Below are 15,423 nucleotides of genomic sequence, written 5' to 3' on the forward strand. Positions count from 1 at the left end.
ATCTGTACGAGTGCGCCACGTTTGAAAGTTCTCACATTGACAAGTTCCTTTGCATGTGAAATCGAACTCTTTTCGTTCTCGTTTATAGACACAGAACTGAATATTCTCCGCCCTTTTTGGCGTCCCTTTGTACAACTATGCCCATTCGTCCAGAAGAAAAACCATATCTTCTTGACGTTTCTTCACATACCTTTCGACAACTGAAACTCATCGTCCCTGGAGGATTAATAACTTATTATTTCGGGACACTGCAGGAGTTTTGGACGATCATTCAGAGTGGTGCTGGGTTAGCACGGCGAGTTGCTATAACATGATCATCGTGCTTCTCATAACACTTTGGCCCTATCTTTCCCACTTGTATCCATAGGTCCACAGCTCTCGCTGCTCTACTATCTGGCTGCACGACGATTGGACTCTTTATTTTCGTCCTATTAACTCCCTGGATACGGGGGGTGGAGCCTGATGTACGTTGGAATACATTTCTAGGACGGTCGACTTGATGTACGGCTTGGTATGCAGTTTCGTGTATGGCGAAAATCTGGAATTCTGTCTTCCGTTATTCCAGTGCGTATTCTCTAGGTTTACTTTGGATTTCATTTCATTTACTGGAATGAGCTTCTAGCTTTTGACGACATCTATCGTTCTTGGTTGGCTGCTTCTTGTAATGTCATTGGCACATTTTAGCGACTCAGGCATATTTAGAGGTGTAGTAGGAGGTATGTTGTCTTGTCTATCCACTCATATCGGATTTACACTCTATCTTATAGCATCATCTGTATACGCTCTTTCATTCGGATTATTGGGGCTCTTACCTGCGCCGAAAGTCAAAAGAACCTGAACATTCTGAAATTGTCGATTGAAAATCTACATGCATCGCTGTATCATAAATCCATTTTTACAAATGTTATCAGATGGCATACTTTGTATCTAGTATACATGTCTTTATCATTCTACACGCTACTCACCTATGTATGTCACTCCTTGGAATAATTGTGTCAACCTGTGCCTCAAAAATCCTGAGCGCCTATGACCAAGCAGCGCTGTGAGGCGCACTCCGACTCCGATTCAAGCTGTTTTCCTTGCACCTCGTCTTCGTCTATCGCACATCATGTATAATGGATACAATAGCCCGATTACCAACAATCCCTTTATCAGCGATTCTACTAGCGCGCAGTCTCGATATCCAGACCTTTCTGGTTCCAGCCCTTCTCCGGATCCCAGTGGCAGCCAATTTACTTCGTGGTTGCAGCCTGGCGGGTCCCAACAGCAATATCAGCAACAACAGTATCATCAACAGACACCTCCGCAATACAGCGGAACAGGATATCAACCAACTGGTGCAATCGATGGCAACGGTTTTATAGCCCCCCAATTTCAGCCGAGCAGTGGATTTGGACAGCAAATGCTAGGACAGATGACTGGAAGCAGCTACAGCTATCTCCAAGGCCAAAATTCCTCTGCACTTGGTCAGATGAGCTATAATCCGGTTCAGCAGCAACTGCAGAGTCCCGGATATAATAGCATAGCACAATTTGATCCCTACTCATCAGTCGGCGGGCAGGGCGGTAATCCGTCGTCTGCACAACATCAACCGCCGTCCTTTCAAAGTCCTACCTCTCCAATATCTCCTACTACTCCCATCACCACCTCCAGATCAGCGAGCGGAGCCATTCATCCGCGAGAGTACATCAAAACTCACAAAACGGAGGTAGAGAGTTGGGATCCGTACGCATGGAAGCAGCTGTTAAACGCTTTTGATGATTTGAAAGAGGCGTGGGCATCCAGGAAGAACGAGATAGATGGGAGAGCACAGCAATTGTTAATGCAGATGCAATATAGCGGGGGTTATCATCCGCAAATGCAGCAGGAAGCTGAGCGGCTTCGAGCGGTATGTGGTTCAAGTCCTCGATGCATTTCAATCTCATCCGTCACCTCACAGCTTTCGAAGGAAGCCGATATAAATCACGGTGTGCCGTTCGGCTATCTTGCCTCCTGGGCCAATTCTGATCATAACAACCATGTTTACAGACTCTGTGGCCGCTTCATCTTTCCAAATGCATGAAGTATTCAAAGGGTATCGTCAGTCTGGAGATGCAGCCAGTAAAAGACGAGTTCGCGAGGCTTCTAACGCTGCCTTGCAAAGTATACCCGACTGGCCAGCGCCGGCTTTTTTATGAGGACTTTAGGGGGACATTAAGGAGTAAATAGATGTTGTACGATTATATGGACCAAGAACTGTGTTATATCTAACTCTAATTGTAAAGCAATGAACGCGATAAAGATATGTGTAAGGAACGATGTAGAAAGGGATCTCGTCGATGAAAAATTCCAATTTTCATTCATATTTCAGGTCCCGGATGAGTTTGAGCAGGGATCAGGGTACATCCTTTGCGTCGGATCTGCAGGTATCCAACCACCTTCTAAGCCCTTTTGATAACTCCACTCGTCCGCACTTTCCGTCTAATCGATATGTGAGTCTGGTGGGAGGGAAGACAAGGCGCATACTAAGAACTAACCTTCCACGCCCAATATACCTGTTAATAAAAGTAGTTTAGTTACATCGCTCAAGAACGACGCGATGACAAAACTTACCCAGCCTTGAGCACTTTCTCCAATGTCAACTTGGGCCTCCCAGTATCTTTCGTTAGATTATCAGTAAACAGATTAGAAAACTTGTAAGAGAATAGTTTTCACTGTCGCAAAAATGTCTTATACTCGCTGGAAAACGAGGTATAATTTCCTGTCCAGCCATTGCACGAACCGTTAGAAGCACCGCCGTTGTAAGAGTTATCCCAGCGAGCTCCAACTCCCCTACCGTTGAGCCAAAGAGCACAATCAGTGGGGGCGGTCGACCACTCGCCCTCGATGGTCCAGATATTGGCGGCGGCGAAAGATGATATGGTAGACCTGATTGTGCATGTAAACTAATAGCGCTGGTGGGTCAATTGAAATCGAGGAGAGCACAAGGTACCTACAGCGAGATGATCACTAAACGATCGTTGCAGTTCTGGTATACTGAATATTTGGTATTCATGCTAGAATAAAGTTGTTTCATGAGTTTTGAAAGGAAAATCCGGAGTATTCACGTTGTCCATCAAGGCATTCACACCACTAGGGTAAGTCAGGAATCCGTCCCAGGCCTAACATGACAGTGCGGATCAATAATTCCAAAAAGAGGCATTGAGCGCTGTGAATACCTACATCCACCCCAAGAAACGCATCCCCGATCATGATATTCAAGGTATCTCCAACTGCATTTCTGACCGCGGTATACCCGTTGGAGAAGAACGAGCGCGTCACACTGGCCCATTCACTTGACAAAAACCCTGCAGATTCGTTCACCAGTTCCAGTATATCTATCATTCCGCCGATTTGTTGAGCAATATAGACCAACGTGTCGATCGATCTCGTCACGTTCTGTGTGTTCAAAGCCCATTGAGGATCAGAAGTTCGTTGTCCTGAGTTGTCATAACCATTTTGGCTGCCTGGAGCTCCGTGTAGATCTAGTATGACGTGTACGTTGTGTGCCGCTGCCCAATTGAGTGCTCGGAGGAGGTATGGCCATGCACCAGGGATGTAAGGTGAGATCGAAGTACTCGTATTGGTTGCTGATGAAGGTAGAGGTACAGACCAATATCCGAGCGGTATTCTGTGTCCGAGTTTAGGAGAGAGTCACAAAAGCAAGAATCACTGGCGCACCGAACATGGTTCAAGCCAGCTTCATTTATCGCGATAAAATCGTCTTCGGTGATCCACTATGATAGAGATATAAGCTAATCGAATGACGAAACATGGGAGCAGTGTGCAACACACCGTGTTCCAGTGGTTTTGTAACATTGCCAACGTTTCGTTATAATTCTTCGTCTTCATTCCAAGCGTATATTCATCGACTACTGTCTCGTCATTGGTTGCCTCGAAGATGCTCGGGGTTATCCAGGGCTATCAAATATTAGATTTTCAATACCTGCTTGAATGAGCCCACGTACTTCGAGAACAAACCAGCCTCCGCTAATATTTGATCTCAGTCAGCAGAAGTCGCCGAACTATGTAACGAAACTCACAGATTGACACCGCGAACGGGTCCTTCACTGTAGTTGAATGGCGTGCGACTAGGTGTAGGGCTCGTAGAATTGGTACTTGAAGATGGAGTAGAAGAGTTTGGTGACGCTGGTACAACACTTGTTGGAATGGATGGTGCAGTCGCTATAGCGTTATTAAGCTGAAGTCGGCATTGCTGCTTTGCATGAGCCTTTTTGGGAAGGTCAATTATTTGACAGAGTAGGAGTAGCCAAAGCTTGAGATGCAGCATCTAATGATGATAGGGTTGATGGTAGAGCACAAAACCTGAGCTAATTCAGTCTTTGATGCTCCGAGACGTGACGGATACATAGCAGATGGTTTACACGAGGTGAAAGCTCGAATAAGAAGAAAGGCACCACGGTGGCGATTAAGTAGTCGAAGTTGCCTATGTAGTTGCGCCACCTCTCGTTATTCAAATTTCACAGTAGTAACATATCATGATTAACGTCGCATAGATATACATACAGTGATACACCAAATATCCATATCATATATTTACCTCAACTCAGATTCAAGAATCCATACGATGGCTCTTTATTCCGCTCTTGTGGTGACGGGCACGATGTCGTGCACGCTGCGCTCCATGTTTCAGCTTATCCTTCAGTTGCCTTCGTCTGGAAGTAATGAGGTCCTTGAAGAAGTTCGCAGTCTGTTTCGCATCAGTGGTACGCCCCAATATATGGTTTCCTGCATATGACATTAACTGCATCCCTTTGTCCTTTAGCTCTCTGGCCCTATCTTTTGCCCTAGCATTCCTGTAATCCAATTGTTCCCAAACAGACTGAGCCGCACTTTTAGATTGTTCAACGACGATCGAGGTCGAACGATGTAAGGCAAGCATCAGATCGTCGATAGCTACCATGAGATCCTTCAGATCGTGTTCTACCACCTCAATCAGAGCCTTCATGGAGGTAACAACGATTTCGGAAAGGGAATCGACGAGCCGAGTCGCGACAGCGGATGGGGGTCTCTGCGGAGCTGAAGTGGATGTGACAGGGTCCAAGAATGATGATATATCGGATGCTTGAGCAGATATGCTTGTTGAAGGCCGAATCATCACTTCTTTCGAAGATTTCATCAGACTGGCTTCCAGAGGTGTGACTGGGCCAGCATGTTGCTCCTCGGCCCTGGAAGACAGAGGAAACGCAGTAGTGGATGGACCCGAGGCTCTAGAAGTTGAAATTACGCTCCTGCTGTATATAGCAGGAACATAATTGAGAGAAGCGGGTATCACAGATAGACTGAATGTTGTTCGCACTGCCAATGCAGAAGACTGATTACTGTCACCTTTTCCGGAAATGGTGTGTGAAGGAGGAAGGATGGAAAGTCCCTTCATAGGTTGTACAAAGATCGCTGTATTGACTGAAAACCCAGCAATAACACACAGAAGTGCGAACCTATGTGGAGGTGAGAATGAGGCAAAGACATTCTACATCATGTAACAAACCCACAGGGTAACAGCGTGAACGGTATTGAACTGTTCAAATAGTCCGACCCACGATGCAGGTTTCTCCTGCCTGATGATTCGTTGTATAGCTTGATGAGTATTGTATGGATCAAGTTTATCAACATCTTCGGCAGCAAACATTGATGAACTGCTACTGCCTTCCAAACGGACGACTCTGTGAGGCGGAATGTGGTAGGAAGCCCAGGCTACTTGAGCTTCCTGAAATTCTTTCTCGAAAGAATCGTCGTTGTTACCAACGACGACAGGAAGGTATGCGGTATGTTCAGCGATCGTAGCATCCGCAAGGGGGTGAAAGACGATACCCAACGACGGCCGGTCCGGATTGTAATCCGAACGCGGCTGTAAAGAGAGTGAAGTCATTGTGCGTGAATTGAAGAGACAATACTTACCAGATCCATACAGTCAAAGATGGCTGGCCTCAACTGTTCTGTTTCTGATCCGTCGATTCCAGCGATTTCTCCTCCGACGATAGCTTTGCGGAGTAACTCGTCCACAAAACTCCACTTGAAAGATGTCCCATATAACACCACCTGCAGATTGGAAGACCTAACGGTAGAATGTATCTGGATGCTTTGGAGAGCGTTCTGACCAGGAGCCTCGGGTGTAGGAGGTAAGCCCGGATCCCGTATCAGAGTTATCTCCGGCATGTCAACCTGAGACGATCCTAACTCATCATTTTCACCACCTTCAGTCAGAGTGGCACTTGCAGCTTCAGATGAAGAGACTCTGTCATAAGAGCGGTTCATTTCATCATGAGAGCTGCTAAGGGGGTCTGGGAAAGATAGGCGAAGGTCGCGTAAGGAATTATGAACAGTGGATGGGTGCGAGCTAATGCGGGAGGTACCCAGAGTACTGGTTAGACTCTGATTCAAACCATCTCGCACTCGCCGCTCTTCTAAGTGATCTTCGTCGAGGTCAATGAAAGGACTGGTAGATTGTTCATTGTCTGGATTGGTTGGGTTAAACTCATTAATCTTCGCTTCAACTTCGTCCGTAATTTCTTCGAGAAATCCTTCCCAGGCTTCTACATCTCCACTGCGAGAGCTGCCTGTGCTGATTGAGGATCGTCTAGAGTGCGAGCTCGAAGCGGCACCGTTGTTGGAACTGACTGATTCGGTGTCAGACTCGCGATTGCTAGCGATTTCTAGCCAGTCAGAGTCGGAGAAATTGTCATTCTCAGACAGAGGGTAAGAGATGAAGTGTAAAGATTCTGGAGAGGTTGACTGGTTCATGGTAGTTCTAAGCAGACAAAGACAAAGAAAAGGGACGCTTCGGATTTGTAGTCATTTTACCGGCGCCCCGGACCGCAGCCGACAGGTGCTTATCTCGCAGTCTTTCAGTACTAGTTTCACCACCATGACTGCTTTACTCTTGAGTCTACCAGGCGACGTCTTGATTGCAATCCTAGTCAACCTTGATGTGAAAGATCTCTTATGCACCTTACAGGCAAGTCTAGAAAACGTTCTAGCGAAATTATATGACTATATCATATCATTGAACACGCAGACATGTCGTGCATTATACGTGTTCTGCGCCAGCACGGATTACATTTGGCACAACATCAAGATAGATTATCCCCTGAATCTTCCTCATCAAGTAATAACTAATATACCTTCGGCGGAGTTGCGCAAACATTGCGTTGAGGGACTGCGAATTGACTATAATTGGCGCAAGAATCCGCCCAATCTCAAAACTCTGAGTCGCATTGACAATGGCGGAATCATAGAACAAATGCAGTATCTTCCTCCTAAATGGCTTGTCAGCATGTCTCGCGTGTCAACAAGCCTGCGCCCAACCTGTGTTCTATCAATCTGGGACTGTGATACTTCAGGCGACGCGAAGAGGATTAAACGTTTCTCACTTGAACCGCATGGTTTGTCGAAATTCTCAGCATCTCTCTCTCAGGATGAAAAGCACGTTTTGGTCGTGATTTTCAATGGCCACGCTGAGTGAGCAATATCCCTAATTTGTATCACAGTATTCGAAACAATTACTCACGGGGATGGCTTGCAGGATCCTCACAGTTTACCATATACCCCTTCAAGATAGCGATTATCTTGCTGATCCTGATAAATACATCTCTTCGAGAGTCATAAAGAGTGATATGGCAGGATCAGTTTTTGAAGCTGACATCTGCGGCGAGACCGTTTCTTGCTTAATTGCCCAGTTTAGAATGGGACGACCCTCGTACCAAGTCTTATTTCTCAATACAAGAAGTGGGAATCATGTGAGGGTCGATGTCAATGTTCTTCCAGTTAGTGGTTTATATCATGCCAAATGCTTATCTTGATGCCATGGATCTCTAGCCTTTTACGAAACTGCAAGTTCGCCTTTTCCCGGACTCTTTTCTACTGTTATCCGGTGTCCAAAGCCCTCAGACTCTTATCCTTCGGTTATATGATGCGAGTAGTTTCTTGCAAAAACTGAAAACTCCTGCAAACATACACTTTGATTCGGGGTTGAGTCTCGGGACTCCGTGCGCTGAGTACAGCTTTTCCGCTCCCGGAACCATACATCAAGAGTATAAATTATCTACTGGTAATCTTAGTACTGCCGCGCTGATTTTTCCGCGCGGGACGAACAACCGTTTGGTCCGGTTTCCTGTTCGCTCAGACGACAACGGTGTAACCATGTCAGGGCCTCAAAGCGAGTTGCGATCTCAAACGTTTTACAAAACTGCAGCTCACGTTGATATGTCTCCCGAATTCATTGCGTTAGGACCTTGTGGACAGAGAGCTGTCTGGCTGGAAAGAGCCTGGAACGAAGAATCGGACCGCACAGGGTTCAATGTGATGAAGGGGGCCTTTTCTGATCAACTTGGTGCAGTTAGCAATGTAGGATCGCTAATCCCAACGTATGTGGCACTCCCATTCGAAGTGGAGACGTGTCAGTCCATAGCTTTCGATGAAGCGATGGGGCGAGTTTTCCTTGGATTATATACTGGGGAAATTTATGTCTTGAATTTGTGAGTGACTTCGTGTAGATATCGATTGATTTCGTTCACGTTAAGTCTGACTCTCATCCTCGCGTAGTTAAATAGCAAGCGCCACTAAAGTTCACGGTTTACGGAATCACCGACGCGCTGCGTAGTATAACTGAGATTAGGGTCGTTTGCTGAAATTTATACAGCACCTCTTTTACTGAAGATACTTGATTTGCCAGACAATTTTTCAATGAGGTCGTTCCTGGGTTCAAGCTCAAGTTCAAGGCTTACAGTTATATCTCATTCTCTTGGCCCTGATGTCAATTCGGGTCTTCTGAGCGCTGCAGCGTTGAGCGTTCATATAAACCAACAACTTTAGTGATGGTAGATTTGATCTTTGACTCGCGGGTTGAGATGGATGACCATAATAAACGCAGGCATCGCATGTCGTGCGTTATGATACGTGCTCTGCGCCAATACGGACAGAATAACATTGAAAGGCGATTATCGCACCTGCGTCAGCAGGCTGTCATTTGCTGCCATCGTCTCAAGAACTCACCGACTCGGAGCTTGACAAAAAGTCTGGTCTGTATTGAAAATGGAGGAATAATAATTGCAATGCAGTATGTATCTAATATACCTTTGAGTTCGAGAGGCGTGAATTCACTCCCAGGAACAAAGGCCTATGTATACAAACTCATAGCTTTGTCTTGAACGATTCATCCACTTTCACAACTCTGTGAAAAACAGAGTTAGATAATGGAATGTTTGCACGTCAGGGTACTCACAGTTTTCCTGTGTTTCCGCCAGTGAATAGCAACGGTAATGCTGAAGGCGCATTCTCTAGGCCCTCTACGATATGAAACTTGCGCTTGATTGTGCCGTCGCGCAAGCCTTGGGACATCTCGGCTATTGCTTCGGGATAACGTTTCGCGTAGTCAAATCTGCCCAAGTTTGAATCATAAGTGAAGAGATCTTTACTATGAATATTCCGTGCGTTGCATACACAATGAAGCCTTCAATTTTAGCTCGTTGAGAAATAAGGGTCAGATAATTTTGAAGTCCTTTCGGTTTCCCGACAGAATCTGAGTATGCCTCCTTAGAGAAAGAACGACGAATGAAGACAGCAACATACTGTAAGCAGATATAGCGCCTGTGTTCGATATAGAGATGAGGAGAGGCATGGTCACTGTGAACATTTCTGACTCGTACCGCAAAGAACAATCCTAGCGTTGCGATTTAATCTGCTTAAACACATATCCAAAATATCACCTTTAAATCGAAGGTGGGTAAGCGATCATTTGCGTCAGATTCGGAATACTCGCCTCCAACATTATCAAAATACACATCCAGATAACCTATATTTTTGAAATCTTTTCGGAACGACGGACTCTTGTAGTTGATCGCTTTCGTGACACCTATCTCTTTTTCGAGCCACTCGCATTTGTCTTGTGAGCCAGCGATGCCGTAAACTTTGGCACCAGCGCGCAAACCTAGCTGACAGACCATGGATCCAACAGCACCGGCGGCACCAGACACGACAAGAGTTTCGCCAGCTTTGACTTGCCCAATGTCTTTAAGGCCCTGGAAATTTTATTTGAGCAACGCCTTTATGATAGAATAAAGGAATCTAATACAAAGTAGGCAGTCAAACCTTGAAGAAGAAAAGTAAGCCCATAATGAGATGACGAAAAGCGTATCGAGCACGCACCGGCCATTCCAAGGTTATTCAGATAGTCAATATCGAGGATGCCTTCGGAAACACTAATTGGAGTTTATACAAAATCGGTTGCATGTAGTTTTAGAACATACTTGATAACTTCGGCATCCTTTTCGCGTACAACAGAGTACTCTGTCCATCCGAAAGTGCCTACCCAGGATAATCAGGAACGCTTCTGAAATGGAGCTCAAGGGTTTAGTACCGCTAACGAGCTGCCCAATCTTGAGCTTAACATCTCGACCCTTGTTAACAACCACACCGAGTCCAGCCGCGCGCATGGTCTAATGTACATAAGCTCAATATTGAATAAAGCGAAACGAAGACGTGTTCACCTCGCCAATTTGCACCGGGGGTAGATAACTTCGTTCGTCCTACACCACAGTCAGAGAAGTGCATATATACGGACCACAAAATCCGTACCCTCAGCCATCCGCGCATAGCAGGATCTAGGGAAAGCCAAGTGACTTGTACGAGCACTTGATCATCTCCGACTTTGAGTTCAGAGTACGAAGCCTTCTCAGAGCGAAATGTCTTTGAGTCTATGTCACCCGGAGGCCGCTCATTGAGGACGATGCGAGTATAGTGAGATGGCATGGACAAAGACTCAAGCTGGTCGAGCGCAGGTTAAGAATTTAGCATGCAGAACAATCGGTCATTGGAAGCTTCCGAAAGCGCTTCCAAAGTATTTCACATGAAAGACGTCTGAGACGCGCCGAGCGCCAATTCGAGCGCTACTTAGTACTCAGCGTTACAGTCACAGCTGTACAGTTTCTGTCACTCAGGACTAATCAATTTCAGGTTACTTTTTGTTACCGTTACTAAAAAACAGCAAGAATGAGGTGAAAACTTTTGGATTGGTGAAGATGAATCTGCTCACGACATCCATAGCTCAAAACTCTCAGTGTCAAGCGTGCGAGGTTCAATTAAGGAGCTTTTGGCTGCCTCCCAAGAGAAGAAGAGGAATTTTGTGGAGACCATCGAGCTTCAGATCGGTCTGAAGAACTACGACCCTCAAAGGGACAAGCGTTTCTCTGGAACTGTCAAGTGCGCGTATTTGCTGCTCACTAAGTGTACACGATAAACTAATGGTTTTGGACCTTACATCCAGGCTTCCCAATGTCCCCCGTCCCCGAATGTCGATTTGCATTCTTGCTGATGCAGCTGATATCGATCGTGCTAAGCAAATCGAGCTCGAATATATGTCTGTCGATGATCTGAAGAAGTACGTCGCCAGCTTTTCCGCAAAAACAGCAAAAAGTTGACTATCAATCAAGGCTGAACAAAAACAAGAAGCTGGTTAAGAAGCTGGCCAAGAAATACGACGCTTTCTTGTCCTCTGAAGCCTTGATCAAGCAGATTCCTCGTCTCCTTGGTCCAGGTCTTTCTAAAGGTTCGTTCAAGCTGTTAGATCCCATGGCGGCAACCATACTCATCTCCCCTAATCAAGCTGGAAAGTTCCCTACTCCCGTCTCCCATGCGGAGGATCTCACCAACAAGATCAATGAGGTTCGCTCAACCATCAAATTCCAGTTGAAGAAGGTTCTTTGCTTGGGTGTCGCTGTGGGTCACATCCAGATGACTGATGACCAGGTTCTCGGAAATGTCATGCTCGGTACGCACCAATCGGACGATTATCTCTATATACCAATCTGAACTTCACTGCAGCTATTAACTTCCTCGTCTCTCTTCTTAAGAAGAACTGGCAAAACGTGAAGTCACTTCACCTCAAGACGACCATGGGCAAACCTGTGCGTCTGTTTTAACTTACTTCAATGGATGATCCTGGGGAGTACGCCATCGGAATTTCGTATATGCACAATACGAAGCCTCGCACGCTTATACCAACATTTCTTTTGGGAGGAGTGATTGGGAGCTGGTACGGTTTTTCGAGTAGTTGCCTCATTCTATATTTCATGTTATACTGCTGTACATGCCTTTATGCATATGGATCACTTGTAAAGTCAATGAGTCTGGCTTCGCTGATTCTATTAAGTGTCAGGATCGGAATTTTCCTATGGTGGGAAGATTGGAATATCCTTAAAGTTTCCGCTCGAAGCTCGGTTCGCGACAGGTTCGCGAAGGTCGTTCTTTTGCGTTCAGCTTCGACCCAGCTTTCATGGAAGCCAAATTCGACAACAAAGCTAATATTCTCAACGCGCGTCTACTTGCAACACACGACAACTCTCCCATTTATGCCACAAAAACCAATTTCACATTTCGCGGACGAGACATCACCCTTCTACAAGATACGAATCCGGCTCTGAGTACTGGGAGCGTCACCGTCGGAGCAATACACTGGCACGACAAGATCATGGAGGTCAACGGACACAGGAAGAAAGTCGCGGATTTGAAGGAGAAGAGGAAGAATGGATTCTTGAACAAGTAAGTTGTTGAACAGAACCCGGGAAGGTTGTTTGAAATCCCAAGATGATACGAGGGTGTTCCGTAGGGCAAGGTACTGGAGGTGGTCAGCCGAGAGAAGAGAGTATGAGATCAAGTACACGAATGATGAGTGGACGGTAAGTTTCTTGATAATCAACACCTTGAATGGATTAATGGTAAATATGTAGGCTACAATGCTGAAGAGCGACGGTACATCGAAGATCGTGGGTCGCTTTGCCGTTCCATATCGACCGCACCTGTTCACAAAAGCCGACCCACCACTCTTATCGCTAACCAGAACAGCGTTGGCAGAGGATGAGATATTTCTTCTGCTAGTATTCATTTACTCGGAGGCCAAACGCCAAAGTGATACCGTATGCCTTTAATACTTTTGTCTTTCTATCAACGCTGACCTTTCATGCAGAATAGTTCTGTGGGGAATGGCTCGGAAGGGTGGTGATTACGACATCATGCATCAATCCCTATGTACAATCATAATGCTTCGGTCTTGAATTCGAATTTCCATTGTGCCCGGACAATGCTTGATAAATAATCCTTCCCGAACCTGAATGAACAATTACAAACCAAACACTTCACTCTACTAGGCTCCACTGTTGTGGACTGCACCTCGCTTGGGAAAGGATAGATTTCAGTTAAATCGATACCAGAACTAGTATGGCAGGAACTAGGGAATGATGCAGGATTTATGTATGCAAAAAGTGTAGGGTGGTCCTGGGTGGTCTAAGTATCATCTGAGTGTCTTTGTCAAGGTGTAGATTTTACTTCAAGTATCAAGTGAAAAAACAATGCACATAAGTTGCACTACAGGATATACACACTTCAAAAGCCTTGTAGAAATTTGTTTGATTAATCTGAGTATTGAGGAAAGAATGCGGCGCACATAAGGTGCGCCGCAAGGCAACCACAGAGCTCAGGATGTTTGTAAACATTTGGCAAAAGCATGAGGCCAAGCACAACCAAAACGTGCCTGCACAAAACAACTTAACTACCGGAGTGCAATAGACCTTGCAAGCAAGGTGATGTACATATTGTACTTCATAGCTTTGTAGTACTGCGCGTTCATGATCAAGAATCACAATATTGCTGCGTGAGAGTGCGTGAGGTGCTGGCCGCTGCATTACGGTTGAAGAACATTCGACGTGCCCAGATCAAGGCTATGCAGCTGCGGGACTTAACCGCCGACGGCGATACGGTATTATTTACATGAATGATTACAAGCTTAAGGAAATCATTTGTTCTCCCTTCCTTCAAGTTAATCTGGACCATGATCGTTGACAAGTCTAAAGAACCAGAGGATGCCCCACCTGCATATGCAGCCATTAACAGTGGCTCCAGTGGGAGTACCTCCTTTAACGACAACAAATTACCTCATTCACCATTGCCTGTTTCCGAGCCTATCTCTCCTACACCATCATCCTTTTCTTCCAAGGGAAAAGGGAAAGTTCCTGCAGTCAGCAGCTGGTGGAGTTTTGGCACATCACAAACAGCGCGAGAGATACGAACAACTGTTCTAGGTATCGTACGTGATCTGGTAAAGGTGAAAAGCGGAAATGCTGTTGCCGCACAAAGTATCCTTGAAAGCTGCGCTGAAGCCTGCTCAGGGTATTCATTGTCCCTTTCATCGTTGCTACAGGAGAAGTCAATTGAATCCCATACCCCACTGTACTGGGCGATTATCAATAGACCGCCTGACAAGAGCGACGACGCAATAAATGGCACTTCTGACTTGCTTACAACTTTGCTGTCTTACACAGCTCCTCTTTCGCCTGATATCCTTGTGGAAGTTCGACAAGCATGTTTGATAACTGACGACCAGCTATTGTTCCAGCGGCTGCGTCTTTCTCCAGAGTTTGCTTCACTTTCAGGGACGGATGAAATGCTCCTTGGAGAGGTAATGATACCTGACGATGTGACTGTGAAGAACATGCTGGGGGATGATGGAGCTTTTGCCGTTGACTTTCGCATACCACACTTTCAGAAGAGAATGAGGGTGTCGAATGAAGTAGGTGTGGAATTTATTGCTCGAGGCACGATGATTATCTACAGTTCGTCGAATTTCGATACTAACCTTTCGCCTGAATAGGTCGTTTATGGCGTCTTGCTCTCGTTGTGGCTAGCAAACGACGAAGCAGGCACGGCGGACCTTCACCAGGATCATGGTGTATTGTTCTTTCACTAATGGAAAATAGTTCACCAACGTGGGTAGACTCACGCTTGATCATCCCGGATGTATCGTCCAAGGTCAAAGCACCAGAAGTAGATCTTTCAGAGGAGCCGGTTTTCACCAGTCCTCCATCTACGTTCTCTGGTATTTTAGGTGACCGTGCAAAGAAAGCTGCTATCATTATCAGAATGCAGTCTAAGCTTGAACTATGCCCATCTGCAAATCGTCCTCATCACAACCGTCAAACAGAGATCGTTGTCCCATTGGATAGTGTCCCTCTAGCATCTAGTATACAACATGCGTAAGTATTATTCCCAACCATAGTCGAAACACGATCTGAATTTTGCACATTACAGTGGAAGTTCTTACATTGGCGCCGATGAATCCCTTTCGGGAAAGTTAGAGGCACGGTTGAAGAAGCCTCAGGGTGACGCGGAATGTATCATCTGTTGACCGCATGCTATGTATAACTGTTAATCCGAATTTAATCGCAATATGGTAGATAATGGCGGGATGATGGTCAAACTGAACGGCGACGACGGTTGTGTCTTTTTGCATCTGATTCGCCATCTGCTGACAATCGGATTGGTACGTACGGAAAGCAACGTACGTGTTCTCTCTGTTATTTAATAGAACACATATACAATTGCCATTCCGATGTATAG

At 45.8% G+C, this 15,423-nt stretch overlaps 9 protein-coding genes across 9 annotated transcripts; 6 read left to right on the forward strand and 3 right to left on the reverse strand.

The window, feature by feature from the left end:
* Positions 1-7: 7 nt before the first annotated feature.
* Positions 8-973, forward strand: C8R40DRAFT_354222 (uncharacterized protein). The gene is made up of 5 exons (XM_046234813.1): positions 8-286; positions 368-464; positions 520-564; positions 623-716; positions 768-973. The coding sequence occupies exons 1-5, from the start codon at positions 138-140 to the stop codon at positions 836-838; spliced, it is 456 nt and encodes a 151-aa protein (XP_046084829.1). The 5' UTR covers positions 8-137; the 3' UTR covers positions 839-973.
* C8R40DRAFT_354289 (uncharacterized protein) lies at positions 957-2,262 on the forward strand. The gene is made up of 3 exons (XM_046234814.1): positions 957-1,888; positions 1,940-1,967; positions 2,029-2,262. The coding sequence occupies exons 1-3, from the start codon at positions 1,109-1,111 to the stop codon at positions 2,175-2,177; spliced, it is 957 nt and encodes a 318-aa protein (XP_046084830.1). The 5' UTR covers positions 957-1,108; the 3' UTR covers positions 2,178-2,262.
* On the reverse strand, positions 2,205-4,508 carry C8R40DRAFT_1111530 (glycoside hydrolase family 5 protein). The gene is made up of 11 exons (XM_046228365.1): positions 4,062-4,508; positions 3,987-4,008; positions 3,814-3,939; positions 3,700-3,755; positions 3,202-3,649; positions 3,087-3,140; positions 2,976-3,035; positions 2,695-2,924; positions 2,593-2,638; positions 2,517-2,534; positions 2,205-2,460 (listed from the first exon to the last, which is right to left on the reverse strand). Exons 1-11 carry the CDS (start codon positions 4,307-4,309, stop codon positions 2,347-2,349), a joined length of 1,422 nt encoding a protein of 473 aa, XP_046084831.1. The 5' UTR covers positions 4,310-4,508; the 3' UTR covers positions 2,205-2,346.
* C8R40DRAFT_1111532 (uncharacterized protein) lies at positions 4,498-6,793 on the reverse strand. The gene is made up of 3 exons (XM_046228366.1): positions 5,938-6,793; positions 5,532-5,887; positions 4,498-5,477 (listed from the first exon to the last, which is right to left on the reverse strand). The coding sequence occupies exons 1-3, from the start codon at positions 6,778-6,780 to the stop codon at positions 4,592-4,594; spliced, it is 2,085 nt and encodes a 694-aa protein (XP_046084832.1). The 5' UTR covers positions 6,781-6,793; the 3' UTR covers positions 4,498-4,591.
* Positions 6,794-6,864: 71 nt separating this feature from the next.
* C8R40DRAFT_1111535 (uncharacterized protein) lies at positions 6,865-9,035 on the forward strand. Its single transcript, XM_046228367.1, has 5 exons — positions 6,865-6,994; positions 7,055-7,497; positions 7,562-7,802; positions 7,855-8,513; positions 8,581-9,035. Exons 1-5 carry the CDS (start codon positions 6,905-6,907, stop codon positions 8,582-8,584), a joined length of 1,437 nt encoding a protein of 478 aa, XP_046084833.1. The 5' UTR covers positions 6,865-6,904; the 3' UTR covers positions 8,585-9,035.
* Positions 9,036-10,896, reverse strand: C8R40DRAFT_1111542 (alcohol dehydrogenase). Its single transcript, XM_046228368.1, has 12 exons — positions 10,612-10,896; positions 10,524-10,562; positions 10,394-10,472; positions 10,284-10,341; positions 10,183-10,235; positions 10,109-10,125; positions 9,797-10,055; positions 9,684-9,743; positions 9,607-9,624; positions 9,478-9,556; positions 9,260-9,415; positions 9,036-9,208 (listed from the first exon to the last, which is right to left on the reverse strand). The coding sequence occupies exons 1-12, from the start codon at positions 10,783-10,785 to the stop codon at positions 9,169-9,171; spliced, it is 1,032 nt and encodes a 343-aa protein (XP_046084834.1). The 5' UTR covers positions 10,786-10,896; the 3' UTR covers positions 9,036-9,168.
* Positions 10,897-10,968: 72 nt separating this feature from the next.
* Positions 10,969-12,162, forward strand: C8R40DRAFT_1149052 (60S ribosomal protein l10a). The gene is made up of 6 exons (XM_046229529.1): positions 10,969-11,030; positions 11,080-11,235; positions 11,300-11,413; positions 11,466-11,581; positions 11,639-11,803; positions 11,857-12,162. Exons 1-6 carry the CDS (start codon positions 11,026-11,028, stop codon positions 11,952-11,954), a joined length of 654 nt encoding a protein of 217 aa, XP_046084835.1. The 5' UTR covers positions 10,969-11,025; the 3' UTR covers positions 11,955-12,162.
* Positions 12,163-13,490, forward strand: C8R40DRAFT_1111546 (uncharacterized protein). The gene is made up of 4 exons (XM_046228369.1): positions 12,163-12,573; positions 12,629-12,710; positions 12,762-12,947; positions 12,998-13,490. The coding sequence occupies exons 1-4, from the start codon at positions 12,308-12,310 to the stop codon at positions 13,031-13,033; spliced, it is 570 nt and encodes a 189-aa protein (XP_046084836.1). The 5' UTR covers positions 12,163-12,307; the 3' UTR covers positions 13,034-13,490.
* A 271-nt stretch (positions 13,491-13,761) lies between these two features.
* C8R40DRAFT_355114 (uncharacterized protein) lies at positions 13,762-15,307 on the forward strand. Its single transcript, XM_046234816.1, has 3 exons — positions 13,762-14,621; positions 14,678-15,059; positions 15,115-15,307. The coding sequence occupies exons 1-3, from the start codon at positions 13,802-13,804 to the stop codon at positions 15,209-15,211; spliced, it is 1,299 nt and encodes a 432-aa protein (XP_046084837.1). The 5' UTR covers positions 13,762-13,801; the 3' UTR covers positions 15,212-15,307.
* Positions 15,308-15,423: the final 116 nt, after the last annotated feature.

Source organism: Lentinula edodes, assembly GCF_021015755.1.
Source record: "Lentinula edodes strain Le(Bin) 0899 ss11 chromosome Unknown C8R40scaffold_24, whole genome shotgun sequence".
In the NCBI taxonomy this organism is placed as follows: Eukaryota; Fungi; Basidiomycota; class Agaricomycetes; order Agaricales; family Omphalotaceae; genus Lentinula; species Lentinula edodes.